The sequence below is a fragment of the Vicugna pacos genome, chromosome 35, assembly GCF_048564905.1.
Source record: "Vicugna pacos chromosome 35, VicPac4, whole genome shotgun sequence".
Taxonomy (NCBI): domain Eukaryota; kingdom Metazoa; phylum Chordata; class Mammalia; order Artiodactyla; family Camelidae; genus Vicugna; species Vicugna pacos.
In genome coordinates, this window is record NC_133021.1 from 22,612,311 (window position 1) to 22,635,729 (window position 23,419).

Consider the following 23,419-nt stretch of genomic DNA (forward strand, 5'->3'; position numbering starts at 1 on the left):
TAACGATCTACTTCTTTTTTGTTTCTTTATTGTAAAACCAAGTTAAAAATAAAAGGTTAATGAGAAATGTTATGGTTTTTATTAGTTGTTACTGTTGGCATTGCATTGATTAAGCCATGCTATTACATATCATTTTATAAAAATCAGCACCTGGGTGAAGTTTAACTCATTTAGTCGTTTGGTTGAGACTGTTACTGATCTTGTCAAAATCTTAATTTCAGTTCTTACTCCAAATCGGTGGCCTCCTCCAGCTTCTCAGTGCAGCCTTAATCAGCCATCTTAAATACGTACAGTTGGTCTTAGGTGGAAAATGGTAAAGGATACAGGTGAACACCCAGGCAGGAGAGAGGCACAGGACAGGCTGTGTGGGAAGGGGTGTGGCACCTCCATGCCCTCTCTGGGTCGCCACCCTCCCAGCCCCTCCATGTGTTCACCAACTAGGATCTCTTTGAGCCCCGCACTTTGGGGGTTTTTATGGAGGCTTAGTCTCACGCAGGCATGCGCAGACGTAAACTCCATTTCCGGCCCCTCTCCCTTCTCTGGAGAATGGAGGGTGGGGCTGAAAGTCCCAAGCTTCTAATCATAGCTTGGTCCTTTTGGTGACCCATCGTCACCTCATTAGACCAAAACACACGGCTGTCACTCAGGAAACCCCAAGGGGTCTAGGAGCCCTGGGACAGGAACCAAGGGTCAAAGACCAAATATTAGAACAACAACAGAATGTTCCTAATGCTCTTATCACTTAGGAAATCACAAGAGTTTGGGGAGCTCTGTACCGGGAACGGGAGACAGAGACCAATATGTGTATTTTCCATTGTCTCATACCAGTCTTTTTTCTTGCTCTTCGGATGCTTATAGTATCTTCTCTTTGTTCCAGGGTCTGCAGTTTCAGTGTGTTATCACTTGCTACGTATAGGAAAAATAGCTGCTACAATAATGTTGTGTAACAAACAAGCTCAAAACTCCCATTCTTTCACCCTCCTCACCTCATGTGTCAGTAAGTCCTACGGATTCTACCTCTAAAATACATCTTGAATCCAGGTGGGCTGATTCAATAGCTTTCTATTCTGTCTTCCTCCTTCAAATGTTGCTCTGACCAAGCTACTTTCCACAGAGATAAGAATGACCCATCCATGGTTGGCTTGGTATTAATTGAAAGGAGGCCTGGTGGAAACGGTAAATATTTGCACACTCTTTTGGACTCTGAGCTTGTTTGTAACTGGCTAAAAACAAGATGGTTCTTTCTGGCAGAATGATTAGATCTGAAACTGTCCTTCGAGATGTTTTAGAGAACAAGGGCGGGGTTTTATACAGCAACCATTACCCAAAGCCAACATTAAGACAGATATTTAAGAAGTAGTAGGGTACATAGGGCTCAAATAATGATCATTTATTAAACATCTCTTATGTTTGCTACGTACTTTGTCTTATTTAAATTCTGACAAAGGTACACCGGGGTACCACTTAAAATATTTTCTGTATTTGTTTAACAGTCACTGGAAGTGGGGTGAAAACTATTTCCAATTAATAAACATTATAGTTAGCAATGGATGCACAGATTTTTACTGGCAGAGTAATCTGTCTTTAAAGACACGTATGTACACACAATCCACACAACTGCCAAAACACTCCCATTTTTCTTGTTCTGTCTCAGGTATTTCCTTAATGAGTGTCTGAAGCCACAACAACTTGACAGGTGTCTTACAGGCTTAAGTTTAGATAGTAAGTCACTTGTTCCCAGTAAACATCATGACAGCATGCAGAACTCCAGGTGACTGTCGCTGCACCTGCCAGCTCTGTAACAACAAACTATTCTTACTTTTTCCACTTAAGGGCACTATCTCCTGTGCTGGGAGTAGGCTCACTATACATTTCCCCTGATTATTTAGTCATGTTTCAAATCCCTGATGAGACTGGTGTCCTGGGCAGTTCCTTTAAGGACCAGCTTGCTTCGTATTATTAATCTGCTCAATACAGGGAGACAAATGCACAGAGTTTAACCTGCCCAAGGATTTTTACTGTGGCAGACCAATGGTTTAAACCATTTTTGCTTGATTCCAAAGCCACCACTGCTCTTTCTCCTACTTGAAAGGTCAGTAAGAGGGCGATAAATAATCCCAGCTTTTACCTAATTTAAGGGAAGGATGTAATTTATATTAAACAAAGTTTTAACAACTGTATTTTGAACATATTGTTGGAAGAGGTGACTATTAGGAGCATTAAATCTAAGTAGTCATTACTAAAATAAGCCCAGTAAAACCTTTAAATCATGGGTTCAGTGACATAGCACTGATTATAAAGGTGTCCCTTTCACTGTAACTGTTTTAAACTTGTATTATCTTTGTCAACTGCGTAATAACAGGTAATAACAGGGCTCTTACTGGGATGGTAATGAAAAGTAGAAACACTAAAGCCATTTTGCAAAAGGAACAATAGTATTTAACAGATTAGCAGAAAATCTACACCTGGTACATTTAAATTTGAACTTTTCTCTCTGGGGGGGTAAGCATGCAGAAAACCTCAATGAATTTAAGATATGACCTGTGAAGCTGAATCTTCGTGTATCTATATTTAAAAGAGGGGGTAAGGTATAGCTCAAGTGGTAGAGCGCATGCTTAGCATGCATGAGGTCCTGGGTTCAAATCCCAGTAACTCCTCTAAAAATTAACTACCTCTGCCTGCAAAAAAAAATAGTAAAAAAAAAATTAAAAAATGATAGTGGACAGGTAATACAGCGAAGTATGTTACAATTATATTTATTAAGCAAAAGTAAGTTATTTATTTATTTTTTAGAATTAGGCTATTCTGGTAATGCCGCATATGTTTTAAACAAATTATTTAAAAGTAAATGATCCTTTTTTTTGTTAAAATTGAATAGGCTGTTAAAATTCCTACAGTGTATCACACCTAAGCTTTGCAGTACTATTTTAAACAAACATGTATTGTAGAAAAAGCACCAGAAGCAGTCAAGGCAGCAGAACTGTATTCAGAGCAAAGTAAACCCAAACCTTAGTCCTTTTGTTTAGCCCTCATTCCTGAAAGGAGTTACAGTACTAAGTGAAGGAATTTTCCAGCAGCGTTTTTGAGGTCACAAGTACAGCTTTAAAGGATTGCCCAAGAGAATACGGCTTTTGCAGGCAACCAAGTGCGGGTAAATTACACTAAAATAAAGCTGTATGATGTTTTTGTTGTATTAACACCAAGCTGAATGGTGTACTGAAATCAACAGATGAGGAAGAACACCAAGCCTGAGGCTCACTCTTCAAGTGGTAATGGCATTCTAGTTTTACTGAATGTAAATAAAGTGCAGTGACAAAATAAATAAGAGGGAAAAAAGCTTTGAAGATCTATATACAATGCTGAGATTAACATAAATTACTGATTATAATAGCCTTTTGACACTGTGGCAGCTGTAACACGCGCAGGAAGCTCACTGATCCAGGTAAAATAATGCCTTTTTTTCCCTTAGATCAATCTGGTGTTAAGGCATATGCAATTATGCTACTTATTCTCTACGGCAAGACTGACTAAAGGGAAAATGTGTGCGCTATAGGCTAAATCCAGATATGGTCAGGTGCTGGGCATTATTTCTGGCTTCAAAATACGATGTATCTGTTTCGTCATCTGGTTGGGGTATGAAAGGCATACTTTGATGCTGTAGGTTTTCCCAGTCCACATCGCTGAATAGAGGGTGAAGTTTCAGCTCTTGAGAAAAATATAAAACAAAACAGTATTATGTCACCATTACCAAAGTACTATTTTTCAGGAATTAAGAAGAGACTGTCTCCCATGTACCTTGCCCTACTTTACTACGTCCTTTTCACAGACATTTTAAAAACACTTGTCGTCTTTCTCTTCAATCACATACTTCACAGCCGCACACACTGTGTCACTGTGTGTATGACCTGGCACGTGACGGGGCCTCGTCTGTGTTCGTCAAATGAGTGAATGATGATTTGCCCGAACAGACGCCTATCTTTCTCACTGCCTGCCTCTTCTCACAGAATCCCTGACTCGATGAGAAACTTCCTGCTCCCGATACAGCTTCCACCCTACGGATCTTCCATGATTAACACCCCGTTTCTCATTCCCAGTGCTGGCCGCCTGCTTGGAGCTCTGTGCCCTCAGCATCACCCCCACTAGATAACTTCGGAAAGAAGCTCAGCCTCCACTCCCCTGCCTTCTCCCCCGTGCGCCATCCTTGTGCTTCATGGTGATTTCAACGTACACACGGATGACACTTGATACTTTCTCCTCCTGGTTCTTTGACTTCACTGACTTGCGTCTCTACGATACACCAGCTACCCAGCGACGTGGCCACATCCGAGTCTTACTGCTTCCACTTGCAAAATCCTAGCTTTGCTCACCTCTTAAACTACATTTTCCTGCCATTTTCTTCTAGCTACCAAAATGAAAATTTGCTTTTTTGATCAGTGTGGTATTTAGTTGGTATACACGGCTTCCCCTCTCCTCCACTATTCACTTCATCAGGCAATAATAAAGATGATGGCCAAAAAAATGAAGTGACAGTTAAGGCAGTGAACAAACAAAGCAAGCAATCAGATTTAAGGAAAATATCAGAAGATGACTGCACAGACAGGAAAGAACTGTGTGTCTGTACTGGGGGTAATGTGTTGGGAAATCAGTATGTCAGAAACAATAAGTTGGTTTTTCCTTAAACTAAAAGACTGGCAGGCAAAGGGATAAGATAGCAAAAATGATTCACACTTAGAGTATTTATTTGTCTCAAAGGTTCAAAATACATAACTGAGCATAGATGACTTCAGAGTTATTTGCGGTGGTAACTCAAACCGGGATACGTGGATGTGAAGTGCTGCTTTGTGAGCCTCTCGTCACAACTCTATTTGAACAGAATCCACAAAGGAATTCCAATCTAAGTTAAGATAAACTAAACACACAGGTGTGGGGAAAAAAAACCGAAACAAACAGGTGTTAAAACAATTAATTGTTTCTTAACTGAAGAATACCCCTATCTGCTCCACAAGGTAAACTGTTCATTTAACAAATGAACACAAATCTGACGTCATTGGTAAGAATGGACGGAGTACATTACCGTACATTATAGCCATTTGCTAAGCAACGGTTTCTCAGCTTTGTTACAACTGACATTTGGGACCAGATAATCCTTTGTGGGAGGGACTGCCCTGTGCATTGTAGGAAACTGAGCAGAAGTCTTGGCCTCTACCTGCTAGAGGCCCCCAACTGTTGTGACAACAACAACAAAATGTCTCCAGACAGTGCCGGATGTCTTCTGGGGAGCAAAATCATCCCATGGAGAACTGCTGTTCTAAAGCAATGTTTAGAGCTCGGTTTTCAAATGTCTGCATCTTTACACAGGTTTTTGCTCCAATTCCACCCTTCAGAGGTCTTCCTGACCACCCCATCTTTAAAAAAAAAACAACTCTTGGCTTCGCTTTGTATCCTTCTCACTCTCCATCTCTCCGCGTGTACTTACCACCACATGGCATTATGTTATGATTGTATTTGTTTACTTTCTGTCTTTCCACTAGAATGTAAGTTCTAGAATAGTAAGCACAGGATTTCAGTCTGGTTCATCTGTAGGGGACCTCCAGTGCCCGAAACGGTAACACTGTCCAGCACCCAGAAGTCACTCTATAGGATTTGATAAATAAATAAACTGCTGATCTTCCTGGAGGGAGCATCTAGAAGCTGATACAAATGATATATATATTGCTAAGTTCATTTTCCTAAATATACCTCACTTCACATGGAAATACATTTCAAGACAGAATACTTAGCTGTTTCTATAGAAATCTTGTTAAAAAGGATTTTAAGGCAGCTGCTAATGAGAGTTACCAGAGCTTCAAAACAAGTTTAAAATGAACGGGAGTTTCCTGCATTGATTTAAAAAGAACAAAACAAAACCCTTGAATGGGTCACAATGTACCAATTTTGTCTTCTTTTGAGGCAACCTGGCTGTGAAGATAATGCAACAAGGAGCCAGAGTCCATAAAAATATTTGTCAACCAATAATGATATCAGAAATGAAGCAGTAAGAAAATCATAGATCAGGAAGCTTTGATTTAAAAAATTTCCCGTATGTGCTGATGTTTAACTTTTATTAGGTTCTGAAAAACCTAAAGACATGGACAAGATCAGCTTGTTTCAGGTACCAGTTTGGGATCAATAAAATTCATGGAGTGAAGATTATAACCTGATTGCACTGAATTTTAATGTAGAATAAGGACAAATATGTCAGTGCATACCGAGAGGGCAAAAATAAAACGAATTTTTAAAAACCAATTTCACTTATCTGTCACATTATCTGTAGTACTGTACTAGAACTTGGTGTCATTAACATTCATCCCTGAAACACATCAAAGGTAAAAGAGTTTACTAACACAAAACCGTACCTTTCATTCCGGCTCTCTTTGTATCATCAATGGTTAAGAGTATTTCTACTGCACTTTGAGCATTACCAGACAACTTTTCTTCGCCTTCAGGCCAAGGGATATCTACAAATACAAATAACCTGCTAATTATTGCTCAAAATAACAATACACAGAGGTAAATGAGACAAATGAATCTATTTTAATAGGAGAAAAAGAATCACCTCTTTTCAGAATATTCTGGAATACTTGTTGTGGTGTTTCATCACTGAAAGGGGGAATTCCTGTCAGAAACTCAAACAAGCAAACTCCAAGTGCCCACCAGTCTACTGCAGGACCTGGAATTTAAGAGGAAGTAGCTGAACTTAAAAGCATTTTTCTACAAATGTCCGATCAACTAAAACAGTAATTAATAACACGTGGATGTCTGGCCACACTGAAGGCCCCAAACGCTCATTTCCTAAGGCTTTCTTCTGGCTTCGGAAGGTACAAGAACCCAAATTACCTTAATTTAGGCAAAGTGGTAAATACTTTCTTGGAAAACAGACCTTTAGATTAGCCTGGCTAGCTAGAAATTAAAGTTAAAGCTATCTTTTGTCACTTCTTAATAACCCCTGATATTCTGGACACTTATTTGTTCTAAATCCTAAAACACAGCTGAGGAATGCATTTAATCTGAAAATTATTCTCTAAAAGAGTGCTTCTCAATTTCAAATCAAGAAACAACATTTAGATGATTCTATGTCCCACTCTTTTCACAAAGGAATGAGATGAAATAGCAACATTAATGCTAATTGGAGAATAACGTGGTATAACTAGGGAAAGCCTTACTTGCAGTGTTTTAATGTAGCTTTATTTCTTTTAAGAATATAGAGGAACAAATTAATTTAACAAAAAAAATTCATTTAAACTACGGCTCGAGGAGGTAATCAGAAGGTAAGTCTTAATAAATAAGTAAAGCTGATTTTTAAATAAAATCTTCATTGGACACATCATTTGTATACAAAGATGTTTTAAATGATTGTTTGAAACATGCCCCATAATCTGGTTCATACTTTTGTTTAGTTACGTCAATGAATAAGAATGTTTTCTAAGCAAAGGTTAATTTCAGTCCCAAAATGATTAACTTCAGTATAAATTCAGAATTGAGATTCTAGCCTAGAACTAAATTTGCCTGAAAATTACTTTAAAAATCAATTTCACAAAATTCCTTATTGTGGTTAAGCAACTGCCACCATTTCATTTTAAAACAAGCTGGAAAGTATCCTGGAATCTGCCATCAGAAAAAATAATTGCATGCATTTAGTGCCTTTTCAGCTGCAAGCCACATAATCCCAACTTCCCTAAGGAACACAGGTGCCAACAGTCTCTAGGCTTCCGTTTCTACAGAAATCACTGAAGAAAAACATATAAACCACCTCAGTTAGTAGGCCTTTTAAGCAGCACCGAGAAAGAATTATTCCAACAGATTAGATAACATAACCAAACAACAGAAAAGTAAGGGGAAATCAGGAAAAAATGTACATTTTAATTTATTTTTACTCAGGTTAGGTATTAGGACCCTTTTCCCAGCTCAGCCAAAATGTACTCATGTCAAAAAACATACATGATTTCTCCATGGATATGTCATACATACCCATATATGAGTCAAAGTCTAATAAGATCACATATTGTGATAAATCATATTATCGATTATGAAACAAATCAATTATATATCATTAGCCAGAGATATAGAGCAGACTTGTTTTATACTACTGGCTTCCTAATTCAAAACCCACTTCTGTAATTTGTATATTGATACTGTTTTATCTTTCTATTTTCTAATAATAATGGAATTAAATGGCTAGAAAATTCAAGCCCTTTTGTGGCCGCTAATTTTAATATTTTTATCAAGCCTATTTCTTCAACTGCAGTAAAAAATGGCTGTATCTACACTCTTCGCTACCTTTAATAGTTATAAAAATGCTACATGTCTACATTTGTTTTCACGGAGAAGAGCACTCGCCCTGGCTGTCTTCCTGCTCAGAAGACAGAAGACAGTTCATGTTTGTATTTCACAAGTGAGCTGAAATGAAAAAAAAGTTTTTTTTTATGCAATGTGATCTAGTTATACTTTGACTGTTCAGTTAAATATGCTTGGCTGCATTACTTTGTGCAGAAATTCACTCACCCGAAGTCAGAAATCCTGCATGTAAGAAAACAGGAGTTAGGTCCATTGTTATAAAGTTATGAGTTCATTCTCACATCATTCACTGAACTAGAAACCAGGTATTGTGCCAGATATAAGGGATACAAAGATGAAAAAGAGAGGTTTCCTCAAGGAGAAAACAGCCTACTCTGGGAGAGACAATACTCACCATTTTAACCCAATTTAAAGAGAGCTACAGGCACATGAAAAAATGCTCAATGTTGCTGATTATCAGAGAAATACAAATCAAAACAATAATGAGGTATCACTTCACACCAGTCAGAATGGCCATCATTCAAAAGTCCACAAATAACAAATGCTGGAGAGGCTGTGGAGAAAAGAGCACCCTCCTACAGTGCTGGTGGGAATGCAGTTTGGTGCAGCCGTTATGGAAAACAGTACGGAGATTCCTCAAAAAACTAAAAACAGACCTACTATATGATCTAGCAATCCCACTTCTGGGTATATATAATCCAGAGGGAACTCTAATTTGAAAAGACACCTGCACCCCAGTGTTCATAGCAGCACTATTTACAATAGCCAAGACTTGGAAGTAAACTAAATGTCCATCAACAGATGTAGATAAAGAAGTTGTGGTATATTTACACAATGGAATACTATTCAGCCATAAAAATAAAACAATGCCATTTGTAGCAACATGGATAGACCTAGAGATCATCTTTCTAACTGAAGTAAGGCAGAAAGAAAGAAAAATATCATGGTATCACTCATATGCAGAATCTAAAAAAAAAAAAAAAAGGACATTATGAATTCATCTACAAAACAGAAACAGACTCGCAGACATAGTAAACAATCTTATGGTTAGCAGGGAAAATGGGGTGGAAATGGTTAAACATGGGAGTTTGAGATACACAAATGTTAGCCACTATATATAAAGATAGATTTTTAAAAAAGTTTCTTCTGTATAGCACAGGGAACAATGTTCAATACCTTGTAATAATCTTTATGAAAACGAATATATGTATGTATATGCATGACTGGGACATTGTGCTGTACACCAGAAATCGACACATTGTAGCTGACTGTATTTCAATAAAAAATTAAAAAATAGAAAAAAAATACAGTTGAAACAAACATATGCATGAGAAGCTATGGAAACTCAGTCCAGAGTCCTTAAGTCCCCTTGGCTGAGGGGAAGACAACGGTGGAACATCAGAGATGTTTTAGCTGTCCCTCGCCATGAGGTTTACAATTAGAGAGGTTAGTACAAGGGGAAATTGAGGAGCTGAAGTGGGTGTTTCTGGGGCCTGGGATTTTGGGGGGAGGGGTAGAGAACAGGGAATTACTGTTTTCTTTTCATTATAAATTGCTCTGTATTATTTGTTATTTTAAAAACTATGTATCAAATCCCTTTAATAAGAAAACAGAAATTTTATAATCTATCACTAGCCAGCAAAGGTAACTAGAGATCCCATGAAAAGAATGACAAGATCTTATAAAGTAAATCTTTACATTTGAAGTTCACTTTCATACTGTATCTGAAGTTGCAGAAAATGTGAATTGTAATACAGGAAATGAGCTGGCAAACCTGTGACTTAGCAAAAGGGATAGTGTACAAAAATTAGTTAAGTGCCCAGAGGAATGTAGTTGCTTTGGCTGATAAAGAAAGGGGAATATTAAGTGTATCTAACTTCAACACTGCAGAGATTATTGACAATGGTTAGTGATTTGTGGAAGGAGAACTCAGACTCCAGCCTTAAGGAACTTTCTTAAGCTTTTGTAGTGGAGACAAATATAATAATTATGACATAAGAAGAATGATGTAAGTTTTAAAAAGCATCTAATAAAGTAATATCGAAGTGAAGAGCTAGGTCTCCGTAGTTGATCAAGGGATGCTTTATGGAAGAGGTGACATTTGACATTGACTGCTCATGATGAGAAGAAATCTGACAGCAAACCTATTGGGGACTGGCTTTTCTAGACTAAGGCAAAACAGTTGTGCAAAATAAGGAAAACACGAAAATAAATGTGTCTAAGCAGAATGGGAAGGTGAGGCCCATAAAGAGACTCTTTGAGAGATGAGACTAGCATGAGAGCTGAGGGCCACCCGTCAGTAACCTGGATGCCACTTTGCAGGTAGGAAGGAGCCACCATGGTTCTTCAAGGAGGGAAGTAGCATGGACTCCATCCAGCTTCAGGAGGGAGAATCTGGTGGCCATGATCACAGACAACAGAATGGAGTTGAGGAGATCACAAAGAGAGTTATTAAATTAACGAGAGGGAGAGATGAGGTTCTTACGTGGAAGAGCGGCAGACATGAAAAAGAAGAAACAGAGCAGAGATATTAACCGGATTTAAATGCCTGAATGTAGGGACGACGTTTGTGTCACCACGAAGACGATGAAACAGAGAGAGGGAACAGAGGAAGGGAAAGACACGTAGTTCTGAATGACAGCAGAACGCTGCCTGGAGAAAGTCAGGATTAGGAATAGATATTTAGAAAACATCAACAGAGATGTGACAACTGACGGCATGGGAGTGATGAGATTAATGGGAAGCAGGTGTGGGGGGGAAGAAAGGTACAGGGCAGAATCTTGCAGAGCTTCTAATTTAGAAGAGATAAAGGAAGAAATGAGGATCAGCAACAGTGGTGACAGGAGTGGGACAGAGGAGAGACTGGCAGATCTGACAGTGATGACATCACTGGTGACAGTCCATGAAACCGTTTCAGTTCAATGGCAGGGATAACAATCGGATTGCCAGAGCAGAAATGATCAGGCAAAGGCAAGAAACTACCTTTGAGAAGTTAGGTGGTGAGGGAAAGACAAAGGTGGAAGCTTGTTTTCAGACTACAGAGAAAAGCCAGCAAAGAAATAACAATAGAAGGTGTGGGGTGGGGGTGGGGGTGGGGAAGATGAGCCCAAAGACAAGGGAAGTAATTAACATCCAGATGTAGAAGAAGGGGTTCCTGTTGTGAGGTGAATTATGCCCCAACAAAAAGATAGGATGAAGTCCTAACCCTGAGGTCCCCTGAATGTGACATCTGGAAATAGGGTCCTTGCAGATGTAATTAGTTAGATTAAGAAGAGGTCAGATGGGAGTGGAGTGGGCCCCTAATCCAGCATGACTGGCGTCCTTTTAAGAATGCAACCCTGTGACCACAGAGCCACAGGAAAAACACCATGGAAGAGGGAGGGCTGGAGCAATGCATCTCCAAGTCCTGGCAAGCCCAAGACTGCTGGCAAACCACAGGAAGCTGGGAAGAGGCAAGGAAGGATCCAGGTTTCGGAGGGAGGAGGTCCTGTAGACACTTGACTTCAGACCTCTAGCTTCCGGAACCATCAGGCAATAAACATTTCTGTCGTTCTGAGCCACCCAGTTTGTGGTGTTTTGCTAGAGTAGCCCTGGGAAAGCAATACAGGTCACTTCAGAATGGAGGAAGGGAAAATTCTTCAGAGAGCGAAAAAGGAAAAAAAAGAAACAGTGAAAATGTCACCCCTTTATTTCTGCGTTGCATTCTGAGGGCTGGCTCATTTCTGGTTGGACCCTTCTGGTGCGGGTAGAGTGAGGGTGAGCTCTAAACAGGAAGAGGCTTCTGCAGAGTGAACTGAAGTGTAGCCCAACTCTGTATCCCTGAGCCCAAACTAGAACAGACCTGGGGAGACATTCAGAACAAAGATGGTAAGAGGTGGGGGGAGGTGGGCCTTCTCTGGATCACTGAGACTAAACCAGCGGGCAAAGAATGAATGGTTGCATGTCTTCTTTTCCTATAATAAAGGCCATATATTGGAGAAAAGAATACTGTATGAGTTCATCCGTAGGCAATCTAAGCACCAAAGAAATTTAAGACAATTTATCTCAAAAGAAAATACAGTGATAGATACTTCAAAAACTCAAGACGTGCATGCCTTACCATGGGCCCTGCCTAACAGCAGCTCAGGCGCGAGGTAGTCGGGGGTTCCCAGGATTCGCCCATCGTCCACTGGGGCTGCCCCTCTTCTCACGCTCTTTGGAGTTCGGTATGGAGTTCCTGACTTGACCTGATTTGGGGTCTGCTAATTTCAAAACAGTTTAAGAGACAATAAATATCGTGAACTTCTAGAAATACTAAAACCAAAGAAGAGCTAGGCTGCTGGGCATAAAAGACACACTCAAATCCTTGATCAAGTTTGAAAATGGTCTCATTAATTATAATTATGGAGCGTCCTGACAGCTAATGCAATTTAATAGGTAACACACCAGTTATTTCAGTAAGATCTGGATATACAAGAAACAATGAAAAAATCCACAAGAAAAATTTGTTGATAGCATGGATCAATACAAGCTTAAGAATAGTCACAGAGGGAGGCTGCGGCTGACGATTGACTATCTGAACAATGCATAAGACAGAACTACATATAAATAATCTCTTGTGCTAACCAGCATTTATGTTTTTAAGATATTTTGTTGTCTCACAAGGACTCTGGGACCAGCAGGACGGGTATCATTATATTTCACAAACAGATGGCAGACAGAGGCTCTGAAGGAAAGGGACTTTTAAGTCACTCAGTAAGTTTCAAATAGAAAACAAGTCTTGGAACGCTAAATTTGGGGTTCACAGTTTCTGTATTATGATACCTCTCCAAAGGAAGAAAAAAAAAACCTGAAACTTTGGATGTATAAAGATAAAGGCTTAGGGAAAAAAAGATTTGAAATATATATTTTTCAACTTTCTTCCGTAAAGAAATGAGATCACCTAAATATGTCCTTAGAAGGCAGTAAAGTAGATGGACTTTAATTTTGTATCCCAGTTGCTGTGAGCAAGTGAAAAGATGTGACTGTAAATATGCTGACATGCGATACGTAAGTATGCGAAAGTAAACAGAACAATACAAATGAAGGCGGTGTTGTAGTTAAGAAGAATAAACATCACTACCAGCCTTGTCTTTCTGTATGAAAACCTCTCATGAGCCCCAGACTCCCAACAAGCAGAACAAAAACTACATGATTAATAGTCTATGCTCTAGCTGACAGGCAAGTGTCTGGACATAATAGTTTATTTTTCTAAAATCTAAAGGGCGAAACATTAGATAAAGTGATAACACACCTGATGTGGCCTACAGGCTCTTTCTTTCTGAGTAGGGGTTATCACCATGGGACATGAATCACTGTAAGCACATGAAACATCCATTGCATCCAACGAAGAGATGCTCATCTTGGAGGGTTCTGAGACATGGGATGCGTTAATATGGCTGTTAAAACTCCGAAAAGCTACAGCAGTTCTTTTAGCAGTTAATGTCTTCAGCACCTCCGAGGAGGGAGCTAACATTTTCTGGTCATGGTCTTGGAGGGCAGGACTCTCCTCACCTCTCCGCAAGGTACTTTCTTGGCCGCTGGGTGATGCAGTGAGTGCGTCTTCGATATTTGATTCTTCCAGAGAGGATTCTTTGATGCTTTTATCTGGGTCTAAGGACTGCCTTCCTAATGGGCTTTCCATTATAGAAATTCCAGGAAAGGATGAATCAGAGTCCATCTGAATACTTTTAGGGGTTCTATCACCATCAGAACATAGAAAACTAGAACTCAAGTAATCCTTACTACTCTTGTCACAGTCGTCGTCCAGCTCACACATTAGGTTTTTTGCTATCACTGGGACAGGTGACTTTTCTGGTGTTTGTTGTTTGTCAATAAAAGAACTGCCCACGTTCTCCTTATTAGCACAGTGCTGAGCCCCGCACACCGACAGCGTAAGGTCCTGGACTTCAGTTGTTAAGCCTGTCTGCTGATTCGCAGAACAATCTCTCATTTCATTACTATGCTTGTGCTCTACACAGTTTTTTTTATTCTGTATGATTTCCTGGCAAGGGCTGGAGTCAACCAACTCGAAACTTCTCTTACAACTTCTTGTCCCAAGGTGCTCTTCCGTCACCCCACCGGAATCCACAGCCCACTGGGGTGACTGATGAAAACCAGACTGGCTTGCGTCAGCGGCCACATTAATGTTGTTTCTATCCAGTTCTCTTGCTTCCCAAGAAACTTCCCCAGAGGAGCACTTTTCAGCAGGGTTTACACAAGAGCTTCCAGTGGCAGGAATGCCACTGCTGTTCTGAATGGGAGAAAGGGCTAACTCAAGATCTTCTGTATGGAAACTTTTGGTCTCGATGGCACTTGTAGACTTTGTACATAAAGGCTTTTCAATTATATTCCAGCTCATCACTGTAGAGCCCGCTGCATCATCACTTTCCTAAGAGGGAGGTGAAAACACTTAAAAAAATTATATAAAGCTGAGATTCTTTAAACTCTTAAGCCTGTGCCCCCTCAAGTGGGATAAATGACCCCACAAACTACTATGTTACCTGTTTCCACTTTCCAATGGAAAGAAAGAACAATGGTAACGGAGAATTAGAAAGAAATGAAACGATTATAGTATACATTTACATACATTATTTTGAGTGAAACACTGGTATAAAATTTAACACAATTCCATTTGTATTTGCTAGTATAATTTGTATTATTTCAATAGGACAAACTAATAGGAATATACTCAGGCAAAATTGAGGGTAAGGTTACATTATGCATGTATCTGCCCTGCAACAGCGGTATGGATGCTGTTTTGAATTTCAAAAGCACAGAGCTTGAAACACAGGTAATGGAAAATTACAGACCAAAAATATGGTTAATGTCAACATGCATCACTTCATACAAGTATGATAAAACCAAGCTGACAAGGATGTAACTAAACTAGTGGCGATGTATAATTAAAAACCAAAAATAAGAAGAGTTAAAGTCCATTGTCAACAAGATAAACTGATGATGCATTGATAACAAAGTGCTTTTCTTAAATACTATTTGAATTCTAGCTCTCTGAAGGTGCTCTTGTGTGACCAGAGTTTTGTACAAAATATTGCAAATCGGCACATGGTAACCAGGATTGCTACAAGAATACTCAATTAGAGTAAACTGTTAGTAAACCCTAATAGTGCACAGTTTTGATATGTGAAAAGTCACACTTTATTAACTTACTTAGTAATAAGAAGCAGTGATTAATCATTGGCTTTAATATTTATTAGCTTTAAAAAGCCACAAACAGAATATACAAATTAAATAAAATAACTTTCAGTAACTCTATTAACCTAGCAAGCAATCTCCTTAGAACAGATACTTTCAAAGACACACCTACATTACCTTTGTGGTCTAAAGGTTATTTGTAACCCAGAAGAGTTACCATTACACTAAATGAGAAATGGGCGGAAAACAGCATAGGAGATAGAAGTTTTAAAATAAGATATAGGCAGGAGAAGTGAAAAAAATAAAGTAAGACACAGGTTAAAAAAACCTCAACAATCTAATGTCTGTGTCAGGGAAGAGAATTGAAAAAAAAGCAGTCCATCTAGATGCCTAGAAGGGGGAGGGTACAGCTCAGTGGCAGAGCACACGCTTAGTGTGGGTAAGGTCCTGGGTTCAATCCTCAGTACCTCCATTAAAAACAAAACAAAACAAAACCAGTAATAAACAAATAAATAGACCTAATGACCTCCCCCACACCCACCCCTCCAAAAAAAGTCCCATTTCCCCATCTAGATGCCTTAAGGCCAACATTTACTATCGATTTACTACAAAAATTTAAAAATTTGGATTCTATCATTCAAGAATAATTTCACATTTGAATGAGAAATGAAATATTTTAAGAGAATTTGACAGAATATATAGGAAAATGAAGCGTACCTTGCCTGCCATTCGTGTAACAATTTCTTTATAAAATTTGTATGGAAAAAGAATAAAGCATTTCTAATCGTTAATTTGACACACGTAACTGGTTTGGCTTAAGGTGAATTTCACACGAACCTGGCAATCCTTTTCCCATCTGGGACTGCTGTGGCACTCGGATTCCACGCTGGATATGAAGGTGTGGGACTGACTACTGGCACTGGATGTTGGCAGCCTTTTCCTAGACTGCAGTAGATGGGAAGTTAGACACTTCACTGGCATCCCGGGGTGGGAGGCAACTGTTTCAAGACCTGTGGGGAAGAGAAAAGATTGAGGCTTATATCACATCTTTCTTAGCTCCTCACTGATCCTGAATCTTTACAGATAATTAGGTAAAGTACTGAGTACTTCATTATCAGAACTATTTTTATGTAAACACTGTCTCATCCAAAAGGATGACACTGGGTGGTTTTGGCATACAAGTGCTGTCTGAAAGTTAAAAAACAAAACAAACAAACAAAAAAAAAAACCAAAGACCCAAAACTCTTAATGTCCATAAAATAAAAATCAGGAGAAAGAAACAAATTTATAAGTAGGAGGAAATCCATTTTGAATATTCATTATCCAATTTAAAATTTTTCTTGATAAAGGATCATTACCTATGTGCTATAAGGCTGGAATGTGACTAAATTTATTCAGTTCAATTTGTATTTAATTAAAAGTATAGCTTTATATATGCCACTCCTGGGCACATATCTGAAGACTATATTTCAAAAAGATACATGCACCCCAATGTTCATAGCAGCACTATTTACAATAGCCAAGACATGGAAGTGACCTAAATGTCCACTGACTAATGACAGGATAAAGAATTTGTGGTATATTTATACAATGGAATACTACTCAGCCATAAAAAATAATAAAATAATGCCATTTGCAGCAACATGGATGGACCTGGAGATCATCATTCTAAGTAAGCCAGAAAGAGAAATAAAAATATCGTATGATACCACTTATATGTAGAATCTAAACAAAAAGGACACAAATGAACTTATTTACAAAACAGAAACAGACTCACAGATGTAGAAAACAAACTTATGGTTACCAGTGGGGGAAGGTGTAGGAAGGGATAAATTGGGAGTTCAAGATTTGCAGATACTGACTACTATATATAAAATAGGTAAACAGTAAGTTTATACTGTATAGCATAGAGAACTATAGTCAATATCTTGTAGTAACCTATAATGAAAAAGATTGTGAAAATGAATATATGTATGTGTATGTACAACTGAAACATGCTGTACATGAGAAGTTGACACATTGTAAACTGACTATACTTCAATAAAAAAAATTTTTTTAAGTATATCTGTATTTTAATGTTGAGGTTTATGTGCTTACAAGTGTGGAATTATATACATCCATAGGGATTTTTTTTTTATACTACTGGGTAAAACAGATAAGTAATAGTGACTTGGCTAAGAGCAAGCCAGTGCAAGAAAGCACCACCATCTACATGGTATAGGTTCCTGTACCTTACAGACAAATAATGATGCTAAAAATTGTTGCTTCTGAGCTTATAATTAGACACAATAATCATGCTTTTACTAAAGATTGCAATATGTGCATATAAAGACTTTATACATATATAAAAGGATATGTATATCTTGTTTTCTCTTTCCCAAAAAGGGTGGACATGACTTTAATCCCAAGTAAATTCTTAGTTTATTAGAGTTTTTTTTGATCTAATAAATCTTAGAATTTTAAGACTGGAAGGAGAATTTGAAAGTCCACCTAAAACAACTTTCTTTTGGGCACATAAAGCCTCTCAGTGGAACTCCTGAGACTCACTGGGCACTGAGCTTGATATCTGGGTAAACGGCTCGGCTGCCCTTCCCCAGCAGCATGGGAACTTGTGTCTCATCTGATGCCACGCGTGTGCTGAATACTTGCTACTGAGCTCTTTCTAGATCATGGGTAGGATTCGACTGTTCCCTACTTAGGAACTTCTGGTGGCTCCCCTTTTTCTAAAGCTTACATTCTAGGCTCCCTGTAAGGACACTTCATCCTTCCCCGCATGTCTTCCCTGTCTACCTGCTTGACTTCCTTTTTCTTTGCACGTGCGTCCCATTCTCACATACTACATTCTGTCCCTGCTGTCTGAAGATGGAAGCTGCATGTGTTAGACAGAGGCTTCTGCTCAAGCCTCTGAAATGCCCTTTCCCAACACACTTGTAGCTACTCAGTTCCTATTTCCTTTTTTAGGGCTGATTTGGCTGTTGCTCTATCTTTATTTAGAACTTTTTTTGATTTTCCCACTTGGCATTTATCACTTTTTGTGTTGGGTCACAGTATCCTCCCCTATGGCATTTATTTATTGGATTGTTATCCCTCTGTACCTGTAATCAGCACCAAACCACAGGTTCTCCTGAGCCAAGTATTCACCTTCACATTCGCTCAAGTGACCAGCACAATGCCTACCACCTTCTGGTCAGATTGAAAAATGACTGAGGGAGATGCAATCATTTTTCCTCAAGAATATGGCTATATGCAGGGAACTATGTTCAATATAGTATAGTGACCTATAGTGAAAAAGAATATGAAAAGGAATATATGTTTGTGTATGTATGATTGAAACATTATGCTGTACACCAGAAATTGACACACTGTAACTGACTATACTTCAATTATAAAAAATTAAAAAAGGGCTATAAATCACATCTGCATATCTTATATTTTAATAGTTTTCTGTATCAAGGCTGTAAATATATATGTATATTTCAGCTATTTTGATTTTCACAGAAGTGATTGTGACACAAGAACAGTGGATAGAAAACTACATTTGTAATCAGGACTTAACTGACCCACTTACTAGCATGTAATTAAAAGTTTTCACATATTAGTTTTCTCATTTGTAAAAAGGAGGCAATTCTTCCCAACTATCTATTCATCCATCCAATATATGTACAGACTTGAGGACCAAATTTAAAATGAGTTAATAGCTATGAAAACAACTAACACTAATTACTCTTCAAAGCATCATTATTCATGTCCCTGAGATGAAGAACTTGCGTGCAGAGAACTACACTGTCCACTGTTGATAAGTTAGAAAAGTAGGGGTTAAGAGCCACACAAATGTCCCACTCGTCTCCTTTACTAGATTTTTGTCTTTTATTGTGTAATAATTAAAGACTGTATCTTGACTTCAACTACTTTATTTCGGGATCTTTTGGAAATAATTTTATAAAGTCACACAATATTCCAGGTATCACATCTTCCCCATATAAGACTTTCAGAGACTCAGTATAGTGAAATTTACCCAATGATCATTACAATGTTATAGCTAACTGAAGAATTAACTTGACACTTTATTCTGTAGATTTAAAGATCTGCAACAGCCCCTGACAGAAACGACATTTACATGATGAAACAGAGGAATGCCACAGACTGTTCAAATATTTGCATTTCAAAATTATTAAACTGATATCAGAAATTTAAAAAATCAAAAACAATTTTGTTCCTTAAAAGATACACTTAATGGAATAGACTACCTTTTCTTTTATACTCACATGAGTTTAGTAGTTTGCTAGAATAAGGAGTGATGTCCTTTTGATCTACAGACATAGGACAAGTGAATCCTTGAGAAAGCTGGGATGTTTCAGATCCATGGGTTGCAAGAATATTTGCAGAGTCTTGATTTTCTTCTGCAACTGGTGTGTACTATTAAAAAGAGAAAGACAGAAACCAATGCTAAGATTTACCTTCAGAAAAACATCACCTGAATGTACAGACTGTTTAACACCTAAGTAGATAAACTGTTGGAGTAACTCAACATGCTTGATATCTGAATTCATTCAAATGGCAATCATGAAAAGATATATTATGTGAGTTTTTTTCTTGTCAAGTACTTACAAATCCCAAAGAGCTGATGAGAGATAATACTTGTCCTGGAGTTCTTGAATAATCTTGTCTAGGTTTAGCCATTGATGGTGTTGTAAGGATATCCATCATATTGATATCTATGTATGGAAAGAAAACTATATGAGGTGGGGGTGGAAGTAAAGCTCAGTGGTAGAGTACATACTTAACATGCACAAGGTCCTGGGTTCAATTCCCAGTATCTCCATTAAAAAAAGAAGAAAAAAAAAGAGTGATAGTCTTTAAAAACTTCAATTGTCTTGTTACTATGTTAGCTCTCTTGATTGTGGTGGTGGTTTCATTGATGCATACATCTATCAAAATTCATCATATTGTACAACTGACATACGTTTAGTTTATTGTAGAGGAATTATACCACAATAAAGGTGTTAAAAAAAAACTTAGAAAAAAAACTTCAACTGTCACTGACTAAGTCAACAATCACTTGTTCTGAATTTTGCCCTGCTTTCCACATTATTAACATTATCAACAAAGCTGGCTTATGCAAGACAAATAAATACAGCCAGGAAAGCCACCATGCCACACAGTAAACACATGCAATTAAGCAGACAGAGAAAGACAAACACCATATGCTCTCTCTCTCTCTCTATGGAATCTAAAAAAAATAAAACAAAAAAACAGTCTCACAAATATAGAGAAGAGATTGGTGGTTGCCAGAGGTGGGGGTAGGGGGTGGGAGAAATAGATGATGGGGATCAAAAGGTAAAAAATCTTTAAAAAGAATTTAAAAAAAAAAAAGATAAAGACAAGAGTGTTATTTAACTGGTGACAAAATAAATCTTGGTAAATAAAACATCAGAAAAGGAAGCAGTAAGAAAAGCTAAAAAGGAATTGAAATATTATTAATATAAAATAAATTTCAGTATCAGAATCTATTTAAGGAATTAATACAAATTATGGGCCCCTCATGTTAACATGCACAAGTATAGGGCAAAGGAGAAATTGATGCAGATTTTTATCAGGTTTCAATGTATAACACTGTAAAATAATTCGATACACACATAATACTGTACTATTTTCTTTAGATATCACATATCATAAGAGAAGTATAATGCTTTGTATATGGTATAAGACTTTAAAAGGTAGGCTGAATGTTTGAACTTAAATTTCATTTATACCTCACACTGTTGAAACAATAAAGACTATAATACACACTTGAAAAATATTTTACAAATTAAACAAGTTAAAAAATATTATGGCAGGGAGAGGGTAATATAGCTCAGTGGTAGAGCACATGCTTAGCATGCACAAGGTCCTGGGTTCTGTCTCCAGTATTGCCATTAAAGAAAAAAATATATATATAATATATATTTAATGGCAATGATTTCTTGGTATATGACCTTAAAAGCATAGGCAAAAAGCTAAAATAGACAAATGGGACTACATCAAACCTCAAAACTTCTGCATATCAAAAGAAACAATCAACAGAAATGAACAGGCAACCTACAAAATGGGAGAAAATATTTGTAAATCATTTACTTGATAAAGGGTTAATATACAGAATGTAGAAAGAACTACAACTCAACAACAAAAAAAAACCCCAGATAATCTAATTAAATAGTGGACAAAGGTCTTAGATAGGCATTTCTCTAAAGAAGATATACAAATGGCCAACCTGTTTATGAAAAGATGTTCAACATTAGAAATCAATAGAAAAATGCAAATCAAAACTACAATGGAACATTATCTCCTACCCATTAGGATGGCCACTATCAAAAAACAGAAAATGAGAAGTGTTGGAAAGAATGTGGAGAAACTGGAACCCTTCTATTGTTGGTAAATTATAAAATGTAAAACTGCACAGCCACTATGAAAAACACAGTGGAGGCTCCTTAAAATGTTAAAAATAGAATTTGATTTATACGATCCAGTGATTCCACCACTGGGTATATACCCACAAGAATTGAAAGCAGGGTCTTTAAGACATATTTGCATACTCATATGCATTTCAGCATCATTCGCAACAGCCAAGAGTTAGAAGCGACCCAAATGTCTATCAACAGGTGGATGGATACAGAAAACATGGTATATATATATATGCCCCATAAATACAAATTTTGGCTGTAAAAAGGAAAGAAATCCTGTTGCACGCTACACTCTGGATGAACTTGAGGACACTATGCTAAGTGAAATAAGTTAGTCACAAAAAGACAAATACCTTAGGATTGTACTTATATAAGGTATCTAAAGTAATCAAACACACAGACAGAAAGTAGAATTGTGGGAGGAGAGTACAGCTCAAGTGGTAGAGCACATGATTAGCTCACACAAGGTCCTGGGTTCAATTTCCAGTACCTCCTCTAAAACATAAATAAATAAAAATAAATAAACCTAATTACCTCCCCCAAAAAACAAACAAAAAAATAAAACAAATTGAAAAAGAGTAAGTAGAACTGTGATTGTCAGGTCTTTGGGGAGGGGAAAATGAGGTACCTGGTTTCAGTTTTACAAGATGAAAAATCTGTCGATATCTGTTGCACAACAATGTGAATACGATTAATATTACTACACAGCACACGTAGAAATGGTTACGATGGTAAATTTTACCTTATGAGGTATCTCAACCATAATCAAAAAAAAAGAAAAACGAATTCAGAAAAATCTGTATGTTCAAAGATGTTTTTCACAGTAATATTTATATTAACCTAAATGTATAGTGTTTGGGAGCCATCTTTAAAGTAAATCATGAGATATGAAAAAATACAAATAAAAATTATTACTATTATAAACATAATTTAAATTCATTAACAATATTACCCTAATACAAAATTTTTCTCATTTATATTTCTTCCCTGCATTTTGTCTGAAACCTGGGGAGGTAGATTTGCCTCACAATTAAAAAGTGTTTTTAGATTTTAGAAAACTAAGTGATAAATATACTGCATTGTATACCTAGTGGCATCTCATCTAGCAAATCGTACTTATTATTACTGCTGTGAAAAGTAGGGGTAGTCATGTGAGGTTGGATTAATGAAAACTATAAACAGCCCACATCGATCTGGGTTGTATTTTACTGAACATATGAAAAACTTTAAGGTATTCAAAACGCTTCAACATTTGTACTTGCAAATAAAGAATTGTAGATCTCTATTTTATTTTCGAATAATTATAATCCCATGGTTCATAACTTATAAGCCCAATTTTTGGTTCTACTGTTCATTTAGTTCCATCCTCTGCCATTGTAGTAGATGATACAATAATATGTTATCAAGACAACAAACTATCATTTATCCATGTGTCTATTATACACATAAGTAATTTCTAGTTTCTCCCTGCT

At 37.5% G+C, this 23,419-nt stretch overlaps 1 protein-coding gene across 5 annotated transcripts in view; it reads right to left on the bottom strand.

Moving 5' to 3' along the window:
* Window positions 1–1,369: 1,369 nt before the first annotated feature.
* The window catches only part of MASTL (microtubule associated serine/threonine kinase like), a 33,187-nt gene continuing 11,137 nt past the window's right edge, over window positions 1,370–23,419 (bottom strand). Inside the window, exons 5-13 of one of the 5 annotated variants that reach the window (XM_031676380.2) lie at window positions 20,116–20,222; window positions 19,773–19,923; window positions 16,345–16,517; window positions 13,607–14,743; window positions 12,434–12,572; window positions 8,542–8,556; window positions 6,596–6,709; window positions 6,396–6,497; window positions 1,370–3,705 (exon numbers count right to left, since the gene is read on the bottom strand). In XM_031676380.2, the coding sequence (XP_031532240.2) occupies window positions 3,548–3,705; window positions 6,396–6,497; window positions 6,596–6,709; window positions 8,542–8,556; window positions 12,434–12,572; window positions 13,607–14,743; window positions 16,345–16,517; window positions 19,773–19,923; window positions 20,116–20,222 (2,096 nt within the window). In that variant the 3' untranslated portion in view covers window positions 1,370–3,547. Of the gene's footprint in view, window positions 3,706–6,395; window positions 6,498–6,595; window positions 6,710–8,541; window positions 8,557–12,433; window positions 12,576–13,606; window positions 14,744–16,344; window positions 16,518–19,772; window positions 19,924–20,115; window positions 20,223–23,419 lie in introns of those variants that run through there. The other 4 variants (XM_031676379.2, XM_006208885.4, XM_006208886.4 and 1 more) reach the window with 4 other exon arrangements.